Below are 20,690 nucleotides of genomic sequence, written 5' to 3' on the forward strand. Positions count from 1 at the left end.
GTATCTTACCCATTCAGAGTATAGTTTAGTTTCTACTCGTGGGACCACCTGTGATGCTTTGATCATAACATCAAACACGTTCAGAAGGACCACCTCAAAGTCCTTAAATGTGGGCTCAAACTTGATCTGGGTGTTGTCCAAGATCAGCCTCATAATGAAACCAGGGTGCTCATAAGCCCTTGTTGATATCTGCAACAGAAATAAGAACATTTAAATAAATAAATAAGCTTTAATTCAACAAACTGAAACATGTTTTACTTATAATTTATGGAAACTAATTTCAGTTTAAACAAAAAATCAAATTTGGCCTTTATTTCTTTAATATCAAGAACCCAAACCCCTCTGGTAAAGTAACCACCCTGCAAAAACAGTCAGAAAATGCACCAACAATGCAATTGGGCATATCCCCTTATATTTATGTGTGAGTCAAAATTCCTGGACTGTGTTTCATAGAAATTCCTAAGTGTATCCTAAGTCTTAGAACATAACACTGTAAGGATTAGCTTAAGACCGATAAACATTTTTATCTTCAAATACTGTAGACCACAAATAAATTAATTCTATTGAGTTAAAGTTAAGTTAAGAACCTTTTTATTTGCAACTTTCTATAAAACGCTGCTCTGACTTGGCCCAACAGAGCAGGAAAGGCATTAAATAATAGCACAGCGTATTTCCTGTTCTCCCTGCACAGGCCTGGCAAGTTAGAGGTGGGCCAGAGTTACAAATAAACGGTGCATTTATAAATAATGACTTATAAACAATATTAAAGCAGTCAATTACAGGTGGTTGGACAAGGAGATCCTGGTAGTCTTGTAATGATAGCAGTGTCAGCTGCTGTAGATTGTCCGTCATCAGGGTCGCTGCACAGTTGAAGAAAGATTCAAGCTTCTCCTGATCCTGATTGCTGGGTACCTGCTTCCTCTTATTACCCTGGTAGAATATGTTCTGTACCTCTGGGAACCATCTATGTAAAAACAAAGAAAACATTCAATACTAAAACATCCAAACAGATAATGTAAATGTTTCAAACAATAGTAACATGAGTAACAAAGAAAACATTTACAGGCAAGAATATCACTTTCAAATTAAAGAAAATTCTAGACCAATAAATACCCATTAATTATATAAACTTTATTTGAACCAATAAAAGAAAGAATTTAATTCAAATTTCTTTAAAGTAAGGAATGACAAATCAATAGATTGTTCTGCAATAATGAATCAAGTTTTGTTCTTTCTTTTTTTTAATCTTCCGGACCATACATATTCATAAATAAAATATGAGCTGCAAACAGTAAACCTTTTATGCAAATAAAGCTTTAAAAAATGTAAAACATTCATTTTGGTGGGTGGCATTATATACTTAAAACATAAAAAGAATAACAGTGACAGGCTGTTTGTGGTATATTTTTATTTAGAGGTGGTCTACTTATTTTGAATAGGTAATTACTTAGTAGGTAGAAATGGCACTATTTATGACTCCATTTCATCCCGGATTTGGCTTATCTATCAAATGTTTTATTTCAGACCTGTAAATAATACTCTCTTAACTATAAATAAAAGATAGCATACTTGCCATAATTTCTAGGTTACTTAGGTCTATCTGTATATTTAATTCTTATTTCTATTGTTTATAGCTAAAAACTGGCAATAGCATATAAATTACAATTGTAGACAGATGGGCAGAAACACTGCATACATAAATTTAAAGTCTTTAACTAGGTCAGAAATGTTCTAATTTAATTAAATAAATTTAAAGTCTTTAGCTAGGTCAGAAATGTTCTAATTTAATTTGATTGAAGAGATTAATTTATCAATTGATTACTGAACAAAAAGGAATATATTTAAATCATGGACATTAATAGTTGTATCAAATCATCATGTTTTAAAATTTCCACCACAAACCCACGTGTTCTAGATTTTTTCTTTTTACGCAGTTGGTACACACTCAAAATACTTAATTTTTTTTTCGTCTGTTATTTAACAAATTTATCTACAGTTTACCTCCTGGTTTATAAAACAAGATTTGATAATCTAATATAGGATGGCAGTAGTCTGACCTTTTATCTAACAATAAGTATTGATTTAAAATCAATGATTTTGAATGTAAATACATTGAGTTTATGCCAGGTTTAAATCATAGGGGGGATTTCTGTACTGTATACAAGATTACACATTTAAATCTAAATAATTTACTTTAAGAGACCAAGATTGGCAAAGGGAGTTTTTTTGACTTAATATTATTTTTAGTACTTACATAAAAAAATTTTTTCATAGTATAATGTACACAGCAGTCAATTTCCTGATTTTACAGCAGTAATTTTCCTGATTTAAATTTGATGTACATGGCCAAGTTGAAAAGGACATGAATTTCGAAAAACTTGTTCCCTACCCCAGTGGGTTCAAACCCTAACAGGGACTTTGGCTTCTTTCAAGTCAGAAAGCCATCCAGCTAGCTTACAGAAAGTCATGCTTGAGCCTTAACCCTTTCCCCCATGAGCATATTGTGAAAAATGGCCATTTTCACTGAAAAGCCTCCTCTCACAAGTTCAAACTGCTATGAAACTATGAAAAATGCTTCAATACTAATCAAACTTGGCACAAATGTTGACTGGACCATTGCCTTTGTAACGACATGCTCAGTCTTAAATTTCCTGTTACCATGGCAACGAGGGGACATCTCAAAATTGCCAAAAATCACTTTTTTGCCTCGATTTTTTCCATCAAAATTTATTTCAAAGTGCTGCAACTTCTCAAGGGATTGAGATAGAGTCAAAGGCTTTTCAGCGTTGGTTACACGTTACCTTATGATCGACCTGGGGTCATTTTAAGCCTCTCACAAGTCCAAAATTTTCTTGGCGATGAGGGGGACTCCGCCCCCCTTCAAACCCCCCAAACAGAAGGGGGCACATCCCCCTTCTGGCAACCCCCTGATGTAATATTTGGATGGGGGACGGCGCCGAAAAAATGGTCAATTTTTTTAACAACATTTCTCAAACGAAAAACAGTGTTTGGGGCCTAAATAGGGCATTTTTTCACTGATTGAGGCCTCAAAAAGGGGGGGGGGGCAAAAAGCCGTCGAAACACGCTTATATAAGGGAAAAGGTTAAATAACATGGAGGGAAACCTGAGGTTTTTGTCCACCAGAACAACTTAAAAGTCAAACCCTCAGCAGTGAGGGGCAAGTGGATTGAAGTCGCTTCCTTAATCACTCAGCAATGGATGCCCATCAAATGGTCTGACAACGTTGATCTAAATCTAAGAATACCTGCCTTGAAGATCACCTCTTAATACAAACCAAATACAGAAAAAACCTGTCACAGAAGATCAGCATTTTCCTTTGACAACCATAACACAAATTTTTTTTGAAGAGGACTAGATCTTCTGTTGAACAAAGACCTATTTTACTTTTCACTACAAAACTCATTCTGAACAAGTTTGCACTACAAAACTCATTCCGAACAAGTTTACCTATCTATATGGACATTTTTTTGTTAGCTTGTTACAAATTTCATAAGAAAACAAAATTAATTCAAAACACTAGACCAAGTAGAGTAGACAAACAATGTCATACTAATTGGGTCGGTGTGTTGATAGTGGGAAGTTACTTACTTTTTCATGAGTTTTTCTTTGGCTGCCTCAATATGTCTCATACACAAGTTCTGGAAACCTCCAAGTTCCATGGACTCTAGACGATTGTGGAACTCCTCTATATCTATAAATCGTAGCCGTCTGAAATAAACAATAACTCATTTAATCATTTTGTCTGTAGTTTTTTCCTTTTTTCATAAAATCTATGAGCAATCATTTGATTTATTTGTTTGTTGGAATATTCATTTAATATATTCAGCAATATTGGTTCCATGAATATTCATTCATTATTATTTTTTAACTGACTTCTGAATATTCATTAGATTCATTTTCATTCATTGAATTTATAAATATTCATTATTTTTGCTTGACTGAATTATGAATATTCATCAGATATACTTTTGATTTTTGAATATTTATTATATTAATTTTGCTTCTTTGGAGTTACAAATGATAATTAGATTTATTTGGCTTCATTGGATTTATGAAAACTTATTAGATCTGCTTAGCTTTATCAGCATTTGGTTTTATGAATATTTATTATATTAATTACTTTATCAGATTCATTTATATTTATAAGTTTTATCTAGCTTACTGGATTTATCAGAGCTTACAACAAAGTTACAAAACAACCTACCCAAATGAAACATGCCAAAGGTCGAGGACCTGTAGCATGCATGGGTTGGTGACGTGAAGGTGTGATCCCATAAGATCAAGACCCTGTACATAAGATTTGTTCCAGGGCTTGGGTACAACCTCAAGTTCCTCTCTGTGGGGTGGAAGTTTTACTTTCTTATCATCGTCCTTCTCTCGTGGATCTTTCAGTACAAAATCAACTAAAAACACAGAAAATCATCAATTATAAAATTGTTCTTATTTTTTAACAATACATTGCACATATGTTTATAATGAAATGCAGCTAATTTTTGCCAATCTGTATAATACAAAGTTTTAAAGTAGCAGATTCATAAAATAAAATTGATGAAAAGTTTCTCTTGACCGCATCCAGCCCATATCAACCTCAGCTGATAAAACTGATATTGAAAGACTGAATGTTATTTGTTATCATGTTTTACAAATGTATTGGTTTTAGCTATGCTTTGGCACCAACTGTCCCAGAGTCTACATTGTTAACACATTGACAATCCGTAGCATCTGCTAAAATGCCATTAAAATTGGTTATATTTTGTACTCAGTATATTAAAATACCATCCATGACCCTTTGCTAAATTGTTTTTTTTTCTTAAGCCCGTCTGTTGTTTCAAATAAATATGAAAACCTTGCTGTCCACAAATTATCTAAAATTATCCACAAATTATCTACTATGTGTTGAATATAGGTAAATGTATATATGTATATATTACCAATAGCTTTCTTCACACTCAGTAAATAATCTTCTCTCATCTCGTCTGATAGATTGTCTATAGTATCTAGATGTCCATCCTGTTTATAAGAAAAATCAGAGACAGATGTTTACTTTCATGCCAATCCTCCCTCAACTGGGTAAGGCTTTTAAACCTTAATACTTTTTTTGTAAGTTTACTTGCTTTAAATTTGGCCCCTTATTAAACAAGAGCTGTCCGTAAGACAGCGCGCTCGACTTTTTTATTGCTTGCCAATAAAAAAAGTTTTTGCAGTAAAAGGCAATACAAGAATCTCTGTATTTTTAAAGTGAACTAGTTGTTTGATACCCTTGAATATTACAGCAATGTTTATATGACATAATTTATGGTAAAGTGAACAAGTGGATAGGAATGAATTTTTTTAGATTTTTTAAGTTTTTTAGTGCTTGCCTATAATACAAAACATTGACAGTTAAGGGCCATAATTCAAATAAAATCTTTGACAGAATTACCTTCTCCTGGACATGTTTGGGAATCATGATTGTAAACAAGTATTCCAACTTTCAAATTAATATCTCAAACAGTTCAGTCAAAAAGTGGACTGGTACTAAAACTTAACCAAGATTCTAAGTCGATAAAAGGCCTTAATTTTTAAAACAAATCCTTGACAGAGTTACCTTCTCTTGCGTACAGATGGGGGTAATGATGTGAAATAGCATTAAAAGTTTCAAAGCAATATCTCAAAGGGTTAAGGCAATAAGTGGATTTTACCCATATTCAATGTATTTTCTAAGTCAAAAAGGGGCATAATTCTGTCAAAAACCTTGACAGAGTTATGTCCTCTTGTCTGTTGATGAAGGTCGTGATGGTAAACAAGTATGGTCAGTTTCAAAGCAATACCTCCAATGGTTTTGAAATAAAGTGAGGTGGTACAAAAAACTTAACCAAGCTCAATACACTTTCTAAGTCAAAAAAGGGCCATAATTCTGTCAAAAACCTTGACAGAGTTATGTACTCTTGTCTGTAGATGGAGGTTATGATGGTGAACAAGTATGGTAAGTTTCAAAGCCATACTTGTAATACTTCTGAAATAAAGTGGGGTGGTACGAAAAACTTAACCAAGGTGTGACGCCAACGCCAACGCCGACGCCGGGGCGAGTAGGATAGCTCCCCTTTTCATAGAAAAGTCGAGCTAAAAAAGATCAAAAAAAGGACTTTTCTCAAATGACAAGACTGATATATTTTTTTACATTTTATCTTGAAAAATTCCTAAAATTTTAAAGATTTCTGCCAACCAGTTCCAGTTATCAGGCACATGTAATACATGACATTCTATGAGAATTGAAATTTTTTTTACATTTGTAAAATCATCTGAAAAAAAAGAAAAAAAAAAGACCTCAACAGGTTTTTTTTATTTTCCCAATTTTCTTACAGAATTTGGCAATTTTAAATTCATGACTTGTTGTATATGAATCAATGCAGTTTATTAATTGCAAGGCTTGTTCATACCTTTAATTCTGAGGAAATTAAAGCGAGAACATTTTCTAGCCAGGAGTCTTCCATAGGTGCCACATGCTCTGTGTCAATACCATGGTGAATATAATAATAATATCTCTGAAAAAAACAAAACAAAAAATATTACAAATATTTAAATCAATTTTCATCTTATTTATTATAAAATGTCATATTGAACCTTGATAAATTGTACCCTTATTTGAGATTGTTTGTATGAAAGAAATGAAAGAAGAGCTGAGCATGTGGTGTTAACACCTGTCTGTTAAAAATTCTTAGTTAAAAACGGGCCTAACTCTAAAAATATAGCTTTTAGAATGATGCTTCTTGTCAAACTACTGTGCCTTATCATGATAAGCAAGCATTCCAAATTTCTTATTGCTGAGACAGAGTCTGGTCAATGTAAAGCTAACTCTGACTTCATAACAGCTGACATTTATACATGTATGTCATTGCTTTAAAGACATTTGCACTGCCATTGTTAGAAATTTCAACCAGTTTATTTTCATTCAATCAAAATGTTTTATCTTTCTTTAAAGAGATTTAATGGGGGAGACTGTCATGTAATGTCTCCTTTTACAATTAAGCAATGAGATTAATGAATTATTTATACAGATGTCTCTGCAAATGGCCAATAGGATTTTATACATGTAATAAAACACTCTACATAGCACCAGTTTTTAAGCTAACCACTCTTAAAACAATTAATCAATAAATTATTGATTTAGAAAATAAACAGCAAACTCTTTGATAAAGAGGGGTAAAGAGGTCTGGAGTTAAACTCCTCAAAACATTTGGTAAACATTTGTGACTTTCTGAAACAGTTTTTTTATAAGGTGTTGTTAAGTTGTATAAAAAAAAGTTTGGCACTATCTAGATATAAATTATTTCAGTTTTCATCACATACCAAGATGTCTTTTTCGGCAGAAGTGGGTGTACCGGTTCTTGACAAGGGCTGTAACTCTCCATTTACTGAAGCTGTAGTGCTTTGTGGGATACCCTCCTCTTGCCTAAAATAGATTTATGATAGATAAATAAAAATGCAAACAATAAAAAAAAACACTTTTTTTCAGTTGATTCAATATTGTTTATGGTATCTTATTCAATTATATCTTATGTTAAAAATTCAATATCTTATGTTAAATTCAACGAACTCCGTATAACTAAGCTCTTAAATGAGCTTGATGTAAATGTGCTCTCTTACAAATAAAATGAAAAATCTATGGCAATTTTTTCCAATCATCCCAATTTGTTTTAACTCTCATAATATTCCTTCTAACACAGAGTTGAAGCATTACTTACATAATAATATCAACAAGAGCTTTTCTAAAGTTCTCTCTGTCTTTCTTTGGTTGTTGAAACTGTGTGACATCAGCTCCATTTTGTTTCTCTATTGGTTTTAGTTTGTTTGGTTTTCTCCTTTTTGGGTCTCCTTTAAAGACAAGAAAAATTATGTAAAAATATACCTAAACATAACAGTTTCTTCCTGGGGGCGACCTAAATCAATGACCTAGATATGAATCCAGAAATTTAAATTATGATTTCACTGTTTAACTTCATAAAGAGAACTTAATTATGATCAGTGAGTTTTCACCTTCTATAACATAGGCCTATATAAGGCATCTTTCAAATCGAAGTTTTCTTTAAAATCATGCAGTTTTTCCTAAAAAGCTTAAGTTACACCAGGATGTCACAAATAAGCAGTTTTAGCAATAATTCTTCCCAAAATTAAGAGACTAAGGCCTCTTCCCAATTAACTCAGAAAAAACACTGAACATATATCTAAAGTGTTTTCTTTTGTCTTTATGAATCATTTAATAGAAAAGGTAGAAATAGTTACTTATGAGATAGTATTTGGCTTATTTGTTACAAAAGCTGTAAGTTTATTTGAATAATATTTACAAGTCTCCTGAACAAACCAGAAAAGGTGTCTTTGATAGAAAATTGTCTTGACCCAAATAGTGTTCAAACCCATGATCATGATCACTTGATTAAGCTGCCAACATCTTACCTACTAAACCAAAATTCCCTTTCCCTTATCCAATAATCCCCTACAAGTTGACAACTATACCTTTCAGTGCATGATTTACATTGTATCATAAAATATGGACATATGTGCAACAAAAAGCTTCACCATTGTTCAAAAAACAAACACATAATGCTTTCATACTTGCATGATTTTCTTTCAAAAACAATTTTTTTTTCTTTTACATATTTGTTATTTTTAAAAATCAGTTTATTTGATTTTTAATACCATTGAAATGTTGTCAACAACCAATATTCAACATACAAATCAGTGCAATCAGAAATAAAACCTATACAGATAATCTTGCAAAGTTCATCTGCCTATCTAGGTGAAACATAACAACAGACACCAAATAAAATGCATTATCAATGTGTTTTGAAATCTTACCAAAACCATTATGGCTGAGCTCCAATCTTTCTTGTTTATCTACATATTGAGGACAGATACATGTACTGTGTGCAGGTATCATTTATATATGTATGTTTCCTATATATCTAAATTAATGATACTTTAATGACAAATAGCTTTGACATGATATACAAGTATAGACCAGGGACCTTTTACAAGAAGCACTATATACATGTATTTCTAACATTAAGACTATAATAACGTTTCATAAGACATGTTTCCTGTACCACGAGGGTATAAAAATTACATTTTGTCCAAAACAAATTTGTTGTTTTTCTAAATATAACTTAACAACACCTCCTTTTTCTTCATAATTGTCTCTAAAATAAATAACTTTATTCTCTGAGTTTAATATTTATTTGGTCATAAAATGGTTTGATCTTTGTTTAGCTATCTTGAAAAATAAATGTAAAAATAACTTGTTAAAAAATAAATGTTTTTATTGTATTTTTTTCAAATGAATTTAAAAAAAATCTTAATAACCCAATCTGAAATGTGTCTTATTAATAATTTTTTTACAAAGAGGGCACGTTTAAGTTTTCAAGTAACCCTGAATAAACTTAATCAAGTCAACAAAAGAGAAGTTCCATGTCATATGAACTATGATTGACAACAAATTTACTACTGATTTCAGCACAGTAAATACCTCTATTGGGAATAGTTTCTAACACTTTATATACTTCTGGATTTTCAATTCTAGCTTCAATTAACTTAAGTTCTGCAATAGCTCTAGATGACACTGTAAATCAAATGTGGTGCATGCATTGTCCCAAATATTTAATTTTAATTCACATCTTCTTTACTATCATGTTATTTACAAATGCAAAATTACTGTAAGAATTACTGTAAGAAATCACAGAAGCAGGGAAGTTTAAGATGGTTAGTTTGCATTTAACACCCTATAGATGCATTAAAAAATTTATGACATATCATTAAGACCAGGTTTCAAAGTTAAATGTATGTATGAGTTCTATATCAAAGCTCAGGATTTTCATTGGTCACTGTACATTCTTCGGCAGTTTCTGACAAATCATATACCTAAGATCTGAGTTTGAACTTAGGAGATTTTTTTATAACCTTGAACCAGGGCATTTCTTTCCTTTTAAAATCTTGCATTTTAAGTTTGTAGGTGTATTTTTTTTCCCAAATTTATAGGAAATGCCCCTTCCCCTACCTGTGAAAAAATTGAATGCTGATTTACAAGGAATACTTACTAGCAGTTAGTTCCCCTATCAAATCAATGTGATCTTTTCCATCATCTTCAGGCACTTTCCCAGATAATACAAATGATGGTGGATTTTGTTCCCACTGCGGTTTGGTCCTCTTGGAAGGCAACACAGGAAGGAATCTGATAGGATCATTTGTCCCCTTCCCTTTACTGCCCCCATTGGTCCGTGGGCTAGGCTGTAAACAAATGAATATTTCAAAATCTTGATGAAGACTTACAAGTCAAAATGTAAACTTATATTCAAATAATGATAGAAGTACTTTTTATGTATCGTATAAGTACCTAATCTCACTGTCACACCCAACCTATTCTCAAACCTTTCATTCATAAGCTGTTTATTTTTTACTAGAACTAGTAGAAGTGCCTATGTCATCATCAACTTGTGTGCATAAAAGCTTGGTTTCTGACAGACATGTCTGTTGCTGTCAAATGAAAACAATGCATAGGAAGGGATATTTACATTACATATGTTATTACTAAGCATAACTTCATATAAATTTCTATTACCTTTGTAAGTCATGTGAATACACCAGTAACTATTAATGAAAACGAATATTTAAAACAAAAATATCTTTAAGCAGGTACCTGCTTTCTGTAGAGTACTTCAATGTAAAATGATAATCATATGACAATCACTTCATTGGCTAAATGAAGAAGTAGAATTTAGAGATACTTGGAGAGGTTTGAGATTAGGTTATTTAAGAGGCCATGTCAAATTGCAAAGAAGGGTTGTACTTTTCCAAGATGAAAGGAGAGCTGTTTAAATTGATGAATCTCAGCCAAAATTTACTGAAATGTCAAATAATGATTTAAGTGTACATATGTTAAGAAATTTATAAAATTATATTCATTTGGGCTCTAAAAGGGAATTTGGAGGTTACGTACCACGGAGGTGACGTACCACTGCATAAATGTACCATTTTTGGAGGTTACGTACCACTATAGAAATATATAATAAAGTGATAATAAGGGATAAGGTGTGAAACTATCAAGTTTATTGTTCGCGCATTAATTGTATTAATTTTGTAATGAGATTAAATATGTATGAATATAAAAGAATAAACAACAAACCAATTAACGATAATTAATAAACAAGTTTTATTTACAACAGAAAACTGAAACGAACAAACGATGAAAATCATTAATAACACTAATATAATTACACGCACTAAACTGAAATGAACAGTACAATGAAACAAACCACGGTAAATATAAAAAAAACACTTTATAGTATTATTTTTTTATTTATACGCATTTCACTGAAATTAACTGAAATAAACAAAATAATCAATATAATAATATTTCATATGCATGTTAATATATCTGGACTCTTCAGCTTGAGACTCCAACTCAATGAAGGTGGGTCTCACGTGCTCCGCAGGAAGGTATGGAAGGGCCATCAGCTTTCTAATAAAAAGGAACTTGTCCCTCTTATCAGAGTATGCGGTGGCAAATAGGTTTTCTTATTAAGAAAGAAATTATGCATGCATGTTTTGTGTGATCGCCGCGAAATTTCATTAAATTAAATTCATCAGTAATACTTACCGGAGTTTGCAATTTGTTTGTGATTTGTTAGATTACTCATTTCTGAATGTGTGATAATCATACATAAAACGTTTGCATTTATATTAATTGCTCATATGTGATTTTTAAAAAGTAATATTAATGTTATAAAATTCGGTCTTTTTTTATAATTGTTATGCTCTATATTATTTGTATTTTATATAAATTATATATATGGTACGTATCCTCCAAAATATATAAGTGGTACGTAACCTCCAAAAATGGTACGTAACCTCCTGGTACGTATCCTCCGTGGTACGTAACCTCCAGTAATCTCTAAAAGACCCCTTGAATGCTTAGAAATTTGAGAACTGGTTTGTCTACGTCATTTCATAACACTGGCACAATTTACTAATCTAATATTTTTTTCTTCTTCTTATTTCTATTCCTAAAATGACAGCCTGCAAGTTGTCAATATAACATAATTGTGTTTGGATATGCATGTGATGCTGGCAATCAAATTTTCAAAATGAATGTATGAGAAGACAAATCTTAATTGTGAGACGTTGATCTACATTGTATTATTAAAAAATTCACCAATTCATTGCAACTGACAATCTTGCCAAATCAAAAACTAATTATTTTTAGAATGCCTTAAGCATTTATGATGAAACAAATGTAGAAAGATGCATCATTAAAACAATATCAAGATATCAAAACAAATGCAAACATCGAAGTACAATGTAAATGTTATGCAACTGTCACAAATTGATAATTTCTACCTATTTTAAATGTATATAAACTGCTTTAGAAATATAAAAACCGAAACGGTTATCACTCTCAAAGAATATGCTTTACTTTTAAAATAAATGTCAATTACGTAGAAGACTTTGACTTTGTTATAAATTTGTGTATTTGTGATTTTGTCATAAAAAATGCCAATATTTTTAATGGGTACGGATTTACCTGAATTTCAGCCATCCTCACAAGTTGTAAATGAAAAACACCATAAAAATTATCCTGTGAATCGGTTTATCTGTCCAATGTTTTTCAAAACAGCTGTTGGAAAGAAAAAAGTGAAAATATCCGATTGTTTTACTGCAAACAACCTGCTGTTTGAATTACAAATGGCCGATTTCGGCTTCTCTCGTTGCTATGGAATAATTTTTTTTTAAAAGATTACTTTTGATTTTGTTATACACTTAATCCTAATATTTTGTTATTTTAGAAAAGGAGTTACAAGTGAAATCAAATTTTATTGTAATTTAGAAAAAAATATTTTATTATTTTTGACTGTAAAGTTATAGTCTGTTTATAAAACTCCTATGGTTACGACAGAAGGAAAACCCGACGCGCACCTGCAAAAACGCAAATGTTAACGATTCGTTTCATTGATAACTCGTAACACAATAAATCGCCCGATTTTAGTGACAATTTGCCTCTACTTTAGAATAATTTTCTGAAACGTGCATTCAATAATTTGCATGAATTAATTACTAAAGTATTGTTTGTTTTTGTACCGAGCTTCAATCTAAGTCTGTGACTGTGCCTCCACTATAGGGGGATTTGCCATTTAGGGTCCGTTCGTTCGTCCGTTCGTGCGTGCGTTCTCATGTTGTCTCATGGGAACAAGACACTCTATTCAGACACTTCACCCCTGAATTTTGAAGACACTTAACCCCTCAAGACACTTCATTCCCCAAATCAGTAAGACACTTAACTCCTCATCTAATAGCTGAATCTGTACATAAATCTTGTCTCACATGTAGCTACACCGATGTACAGTCTTCACCTCCTCGACGTCGATGTCTACCTGGTGGGTATTGTCGAGTAACCCCGTTGAAGTTGAAGCTCTAAAATTGCTTGAGCCAGATCTAGAGTCAACAAAATTTTGTACAAAATTTGTGCACCTGTGGTTTAATTGTGGATTAATTCAGTTTGCCACAGAGTTATTGCCCTTGATTTAGTAAAAAAAAGTATCGTGCGTAGCACAAAAAGTATTTGACATAGAGTCATGAAAATTCACAGAAATATTGATCAGCATGTGAAGTCACAAGTGCACCTAGGGTTTCGCTTTAGATTTATTCAGTGTTTGTAGAGTTATTGTCATTGACTTAGAAAAAAATGCAATTATAAACTTGTGTCGTTCGTAGCCAAAAGGTATTTGACACAGGATTATGAATTAAACTTTACAGAAATGTTTGTCAGCATGTGAAGTTGTGCTACTTGGTGTTTTGCATGTGGACTTTTGGAAGTTTGGAATTTTCAACTTATGTCGCCCGTAGGTCTACCAGAAGATACTTTACCTTTAATTATGAAACTTTACAGAAATGTTGGTCAGCAATAGTACTAGTTGTGGGTGTACTGGGGTGTGCTTGTATATTTTGTCATTAAAGTTTTCTTGACTTAGTGTAAACTATTCCAAAATGTTGTGTCATGTGTACCTCTAAAATGATTGAGCTAGAATTAACCGTCAAACAGGAATGCTAATAAGCATGTAAAGTTGTGCTCCTTGGTTTTGCGTACACGTGGATTAATTTATAGTTATCCACGGATTTATATTACAATAATATAAATCCGTGAGTTATCTTAGAGTTTTTGCCCTTGTCTAAGTATTAATTTTAAATTTCAACGTGTGTGCCTGACGAAGCCCAAAAAGTACGTGTATATTTGATTGAGTCATGAAATATCACAGGACTGTTGGTCAGCATGTTTACGTTTTGCTTGTCGATTTATTTAGTATTTGTAGAGTTATTGAAATGTACGTGGGGCACCAGTGTCCTATGTACTCATTTCTATTTTTTTTGACAGAGCTATAATGTTTACAAGTACTAGTATAATGCTATCAATAAAAGGAATATTTTGTGTGTTTTACGAAAGGAAAAACATTAGTTTAATAATCTGTTGGGTATTTGAAATTTAAAATAGTCATCCCATTCGAATAATCATAATCATATTTGACCTCTAATGATATTTTGATAAAAAATCTTTTTTTAAGAGAAAACTTTTCAGGTTTCCTTGATCAAATTGATCAACTTGATCGTTTTGGTGTTGCTGTGGCATACGGGTATAAACAATCTACTTTGACTGCTTGATGTTACAATGGTGAACTTATTAAAATGTGTAACCATCTATTAATTTTTTTATATAAATCGTGAATACCATGGAGCTTTCCCGTTAATAATAATTTGTCATGAAAGTCTTTGTGAATATTCACGAATTCGAAATGCCGCTATACACACGGGTCAATTTATTTGTTATATCTTGGACAGAAAGATCCCAGATTATATCAATGTTCATATTGCCGTGCGCTGTTCGTCATTTAGTCGCGGGAAAAGTATACTTAACGTCCGCGCATGCGTCGATTATTATTTGTCTCCGTGGCTTCTGTTATCACCTGCTATTGTCTTGTATAACGTACGCTTATTAGCGGAAATTCACGAAAACGGCCGAAACTATTCAACTATGTCTTTATCTCGTGCAATTTTGTTAATTGTTTTTGTATGTCCAATCGTATTGTGCGTTGTATGAAAGAGATTTGAGAGAAAGTTTTACATTGTTTTTTTTAGCATTTCCTTTCTTCCAAATTCCCGCGAACTAAATCCTTCTCCAGGTCACTAAAATATCTTTATTCTTTTACGAGTATAGATATACTGAGTGTACTTAATATATAAATTCTATTTGTTTAATAAAATTTTTGGAAATATCTTATTATTAAGTTATTTTCTTTATTTATTGAGATGCTGTACGTGGTAGGATTTTTTTCCATTTCATTAATTTACTTGAAATTAGTTCTTATTTGCATCGCTCAATTGTTGTATTGTTATATTTAATGTATGTTTTAATTAACTTGTATTATAATCATGTTTAAAATTATGTTTTAGGCTTTTTCCTCGTATATATTACAATTAAATTGACGAACCTACGTCAGGAGTTGTAGATATAATTCTACCCAGAGACACAATCTTTAAAGAAAGACTGACAGTTCCATTCGAAAATATACACATGGTATTAGTAATTATTATTTCTGTTGAATAAATAAAAAATTATCTTTATATTATCCTTTAAATGATGTAAAGTGTTATCTTTCAAAATACTTTTAAAATTTCTTAGGGCGAATCGTTATGGAGCGAATCATTCTTGGTGCAAAACATTGTATATCTTTCCAAAATGTGATCACCTTGATAAGAATTGTTGGAACTTAAGAATGTTCCATGGTTTTAGAGATTTGGCTGGACTGGCATTCGGTATTTTTGTCGCTGGAGTAGGAGGAATTGCTGTATTAAACAGGCAAAGTCACCGTAAATAAGCATTTTACTCTGATGATTATTAAAACGTCCCCTTGTCAAAACGTCCCCATTTTATGATTTTATTTACAAACACATTTAGATATTTAGTATAGTATTATAAAAGACGTTGAGATATGATTCTTTTTCTTAAATTAACGGCTAGATCTATTAAGTTTTGTTGATATATTATTTCATTGATATGTATATATATAATGATCAATAGCCGCATGTGTTTAAACCCCGTCAGGTGTTTAAAGATGTTTCCTGTGCTAAATTGTTTCCTTGAGCAAGAAACTTTACACTCATTGCTCATTGTGGTTGGTTCCAGGAACAGATTCGAAAATGTATCAATAAGCTTGTAGCTTCCTACACAATCAAACTAAAATAAATTCTGTATAAACCAATGTAATTATATATTTTGACTAACATCCAAAGATGCATTCTGAGATATACATGTAATGTATGGTTGGGTTAGTCTCTATATTTCGACTGCAAGACAGACAGATTTTATAATCTGATATTTCATAGATGTCTGTCTTTAAGGGCAACTATCATCTATATAAAAAAAAGCCCTTAAGCGCACAATTTGTTGGGCTAGGTTATGGGTCAGAATCTAGCCTTTGCTTGTGAATTAAGAGACATCAAGGTAGCCTAATTTTTCATAAAAGGGTTTCAAAGTTAGTGTCAGTACCATTTTTTAAATGCCCCAGTTCTATGTAAGAAATTCAAATTTTGAGTTTTAAGGCTTATATGCCATGGACCTCAGAACTTTGAGTTTCTTTATACATTGTATGAATTTTATTTTATTTAATTTGATAGTGTTGGAAGCTGTAAGTTAAAAAAAATAACCAGAGCTATAATGAGTGATATGTTTACTTAATTTATATAATGTTTTTTTTTCTACACAAAGGGGAATAATTCAGTAAAATCCATGCTAGAGTTGCAGACCTTGACCAGTTTTCTACTTACTGTTGTGAGCTATTAAAGATCCTGTATGTTTTGTGATTGATATTGTTACTTGCAAAAAGTATATAATTTATATGCAAATAAAACAATTTTCAAACATTAAAGAATATGTTAAATGTGTACTGCAAATATTTGTGCATATTGTTTTTAATCAATAAATTACATGCATTCAATTCTTATTGACAAAATTTGACATAGAATTTATAGAAAATAAATTTCTAATTACCTCCCTTTATTTACATGAAATGTTAAATTGGGCAATATCTTTATAAATAATGCTTATTTGAACTTACAATATTGACAAATCTTAATTTGAGCATCATATTTATGAAATAAAACCATGAAAAAATTGTGTTACAGGATCTTTAAGTCTTAAACCAGCATGTCTCCTTTACTTTCATAATTTTTTTTTCAAATGTATTCAAAAGTGATATGTTATGAAGTAAAGAAAGAAAGTTGTTTACCTATTGCAAGCGACACTTACAATAATATATTTAACCATAAAGAGGTAAAAAAAAATGCAAAAAGTAGTCCCAACTGCATTAATCATGCAGTAGAATAATGATGATATATGCATGTAGGAATTATGACTTGAATCTTGATTTTTTTATAGCAATTCTTAAAATCTTAGTGCCTTTTTCTCAAGTTTGATTTTCTTGAAATCTTTAGCTCATTTGGAGGCATGCAGCTTTAAACTGAACCCCAAAGGATTGGTTTATGTTTAAGTACTATAAGCTTAAGTAGTGTGAAGAAGCTTTAGAAAAAGGGGCGATTTATTTATACATGCATGTATGTTACTTGTAAATGCTTCTGCACTGGATATTTCAGGCAAATTGAATGAAGCCGATTATATACAGGAACCATTTCGTATTCTGATGGAGTATCCACATGCCGAGGAGATCCTTGGAAAAAATATCAAGAAAAGGAATTTGAACCTATCTGACCCATTCAACGGGAAAAATGATGACTTTGCACAGGTACATTTATATTTGTTTGTTTGTTTGCTTAATTTGGTTTTACGTCATACCGACACATTATAGGTCATATGGCGACGTGCCAGCTTTACTGGTGGAGGAAGAATTCAGGTGCCCTTCCGTGTATTATTTCAGGCACAAACAGGCGCCTAAGTAGAATGACCGATGTTCTGTAAGCTAGATGGATATAGCTTCCACATATTAAAGAATCCAAAGTGCCTGTCGGGATTCGAACCCACAGCGGTGAATGGCAAGTGGAGGTACATTATATGAAATATAGCATCTGCGTTCTTTGCAATTGTTGCAATTGTTTTCTACTTTAGCGAAGGCTGTGGTTCTGATAAGATAAGGAAATTCATAAAAACAAGAAATTGGTATATTTTTACTTTTCAAGATTTTTCAAATTCTCAATTATGCCCCAGTTTTTTGCTCATCTGAGTGCCATGGAGTTTTATGCGTTCACTGAAAATTTATTGAATCTCAGTATTATACTATTTGCAGTGTTTACAAAATAGCATAATATCCATAATATCCTTTAATAATTTTCCTGTCACAGATTGTAATTCCTGTTGTTGGATCTAAAACTCAAGGAATGTTGTATACATGGTTATCAAATACTGCCGAGGAGAACGATTCTGGTAAAAAAACAGAAGAGAAGTAAGTGTAACAGCATTTTAGTATTGTAACAAATAAACCATGACAAGACGTTTTACACATATAATTATCTTCTTCAGACTTTCTTACTTGACTTTATCTCAGAAGTATATTAAAGGAACTCCACTGAGGCTGGAACATACGATACGCACCTCATCCCAGACTGAGGTCAAAAAGCTTAAAAACATAAATTATAAGATTCTTACAGTACATAAATCAAGTGAATTACTTAAAATGGAAAAAATATGCAAAGGATACATTTTGTAATTAGAATACGCTCAGAATTGAATCTAAAATCAACTCTTTGTCCGTATTTAGCTTGATTTAAGTTAAAAGTGATGCCATCATTTTTTTAGTTATTTTGCACAATGGAAATGATGATTTTGGAAATTATGCCTCAGAAATCAATAGTTTATTCATTGTTTACAAATGTCATATTTGGTTTAAATAATGAAGTTAGAGCATGCTTGATGTTAAACAACTAAAGAAAGTACCATTTGACTCCCAGGAACCATCATCATAAGTTTACCAACTGCAAGAGAAGCAAAAGATAATTCAAGATATTAAGACAAATTTTATTTGTACTACATGTACTAAGTTATGACAAACAGTACAAAACATAAGGTTTAAAGGAACTCCACTGAGATTGAGTAGCATAAAATAATAAATTTTGAAATTTTTTCTTAAATAAACTGATAATGTTAAATTTGAAACCAAGCAATAGATGAAATATAAATATACACAGTATTAAATTCATAATCGATTTTTAAATGCCATATTTGGTCAATTTGATTGAAAAGCGTTGCAACAGTTTTCACTTTTTCTGCCAATATGCACAATGAAATTGATTATTTCTGGTAAACTGATTTAGTGAATGATCTGAAATTTTGTACACAAGTTATTGGTCTAGACATACATATACATTTAGTTATACAAAAATCTTTTCGGTCCCTTCACATAAAAAAAAACCTCAGTGGAGTCCCTTTAAGCTAGTATCCAACATATTGCCGATGAGTAACTTTTTAGAACATAAAAATGTATACCAAGTTTTTGAGAAATAAAAATGATAGCATTTCAGGGGATTAATGGGCCTTTAAGGTAACAGCTATTTTGCTTAACTTCGGGATTTATATTTTCAGGTGGCGTGTGGACAGAGCAGACATTATGTTACCTACTCATAAAATACCCGTCACATTTTATAAACATCCAGAAGCTGAATATGTTGAAGATATCAAATTTGAAGAAAAAGATTTTCAGAGATGATTTAAGCAATTTGTTTAATTTTAGATAGTGCTAATGTTCAAATGTGATTCATTATTAATGTGAAAATCAAGTGCGTGAAATTGTTGTTGTACATTTTTCAGGTATTACAAATGTTCATGCATTATAAATAATGGATTATATGAAAATCTTTGATATTCAGATTGGTATACATTAACAGTGACATTATGTCAAGTTGAGAAGCATTGGCTATTTATTTAAAATGACTTCTATAATTAACCAAAAATTGATCATGACAAATCATGAAATGGTTGGGATACAAGATAAAACCTGCCTAAAATATAAAAAAGACTGCATTATTTATGAGTGATAAAATTGCAAAGGATATTTATTTATTTATTGTAAATGATAATGATAAAATGTAAAGCTATGTTGTCTTTTTACTTATTATACCCCTGAAACGAAGTTTGAGGGGTATATAGGAGTCACCAGGTGGTTGGTCTGTTTGTTGGTTGGTCGGTCCAGCGGTCTGTTGCATTTTTCTTTGTCCGGAACATAACTTGAAGACTAATGGTTTGAATTCAAAACAACTTCATACAATGGTCAAGCTCATTGGGAGGAAGTGCAGTGCACAAGAACACTAACTATATCTTTACTAATTAAAGAGTAATTGCCCTTTGTTACCTTTCCTTGTCCAGAGCATAACTTGAAAACTATGGGTTGGAATTCAAAACAACTTCATACAATGATCGAGCACAATAAGGGGAAGTGCAGTGCACAAGAGCCATAACTATATCTAAAGTAATTACAGAGTTATTGCCTTTTGCTACTTTTCCATTACTTTCTTTTTACAGACCATAACTTGAAGACTAATGGTTGGAATTCAATATAACTTAAAACAATGGTCAAGCACATTGGGAGGAAGTGCAGTGCACAAGAACCATAACTCCATCTTGACTCATTATAGAATTATTACCC

At 31.7% G+C, this 20,690-nt stretch overlaps 2 protein-coding genes across 2 annotated transcripts in view; one reads left to right on the top strand and one right to left on the bottom strand.

Annotated features, from left to right (window-relative positions):
- The window catches only part of LOC132718294 (dynein axonemal heavy chain 7-like), an 89,691-nt gene extending 76,918 nt beyond the window's left edge, over window positions 1–12,773 (bottom strand). The window contains 11 exon segments of the mRNA XM_060701983.1: window positions 10–189; window positions 781–964; window positions 3,610–3,729; window positions 4,226–4,424; window positions 4,953–5,031; window positions 6,441–6,545; window positions 7,351–7,453; window positions 7,746–7,875; window positions 8,857–8,895; window positions 10,092–10,281; window positions 12,575–12,773. Coding sequence (XP_060557966.1) covers window positions 10–189; window positions 781–964; window positions 3,610–3,729; window positions 4,226–4,424; window positions 4,953–5,031; window positions 6,441–6,545; window positions 7,351–7,453; window positions 7,746–7,875; window positions 8,857–8,895; window positions 10,092–10,281; window positions 12,575–12,589 — 1,344 coding nt within the window. The 5' untranslated portion in view covers window positions 12,590–12,773.
- A 2,963-nt stretch (window positions 12,774–15,736) lies between these two features.
- Window positions 15,737–20,142, top strand: LOC132718296 (uncharacterized). Its single transcript, XM_060701986.1, has 4 exons — window positions 15,737–15,909; window positions 17,692–17,840; window positions 18,394–18,494; window positions 19,631–20,142. The coding sequence occupies exons 1-4, from the start codon at window positions 15,816–15,818 to the stop codon at window positions 19,752–19,754; spliced, it is 468 nt and encodes a 155-aa protein (XP_060557969.1). The 5' UTR covers window positions 15,737–15,815; the 3' UTR covers window positions 19,755–20,142.
- Window positions 20,143–20,690: the final 548 nt, after the last annotated feature.

This window comes from Ruditapes philippinarum, unplaced genomic scaffold, assembly GCF_026571515.1.
Source record: "Ruditapes philippinarum isolate M1 unplaced genomic scaffold, ASM2657151v2 ctg1573_1_1_1_1, whole genome shotgun sequence".
NCBI lineage: Eukaryota > Metazoa > Mollusca > Bivalvia > Venerida > Veneridae > Ruditapes > Ruditapes philippinarum.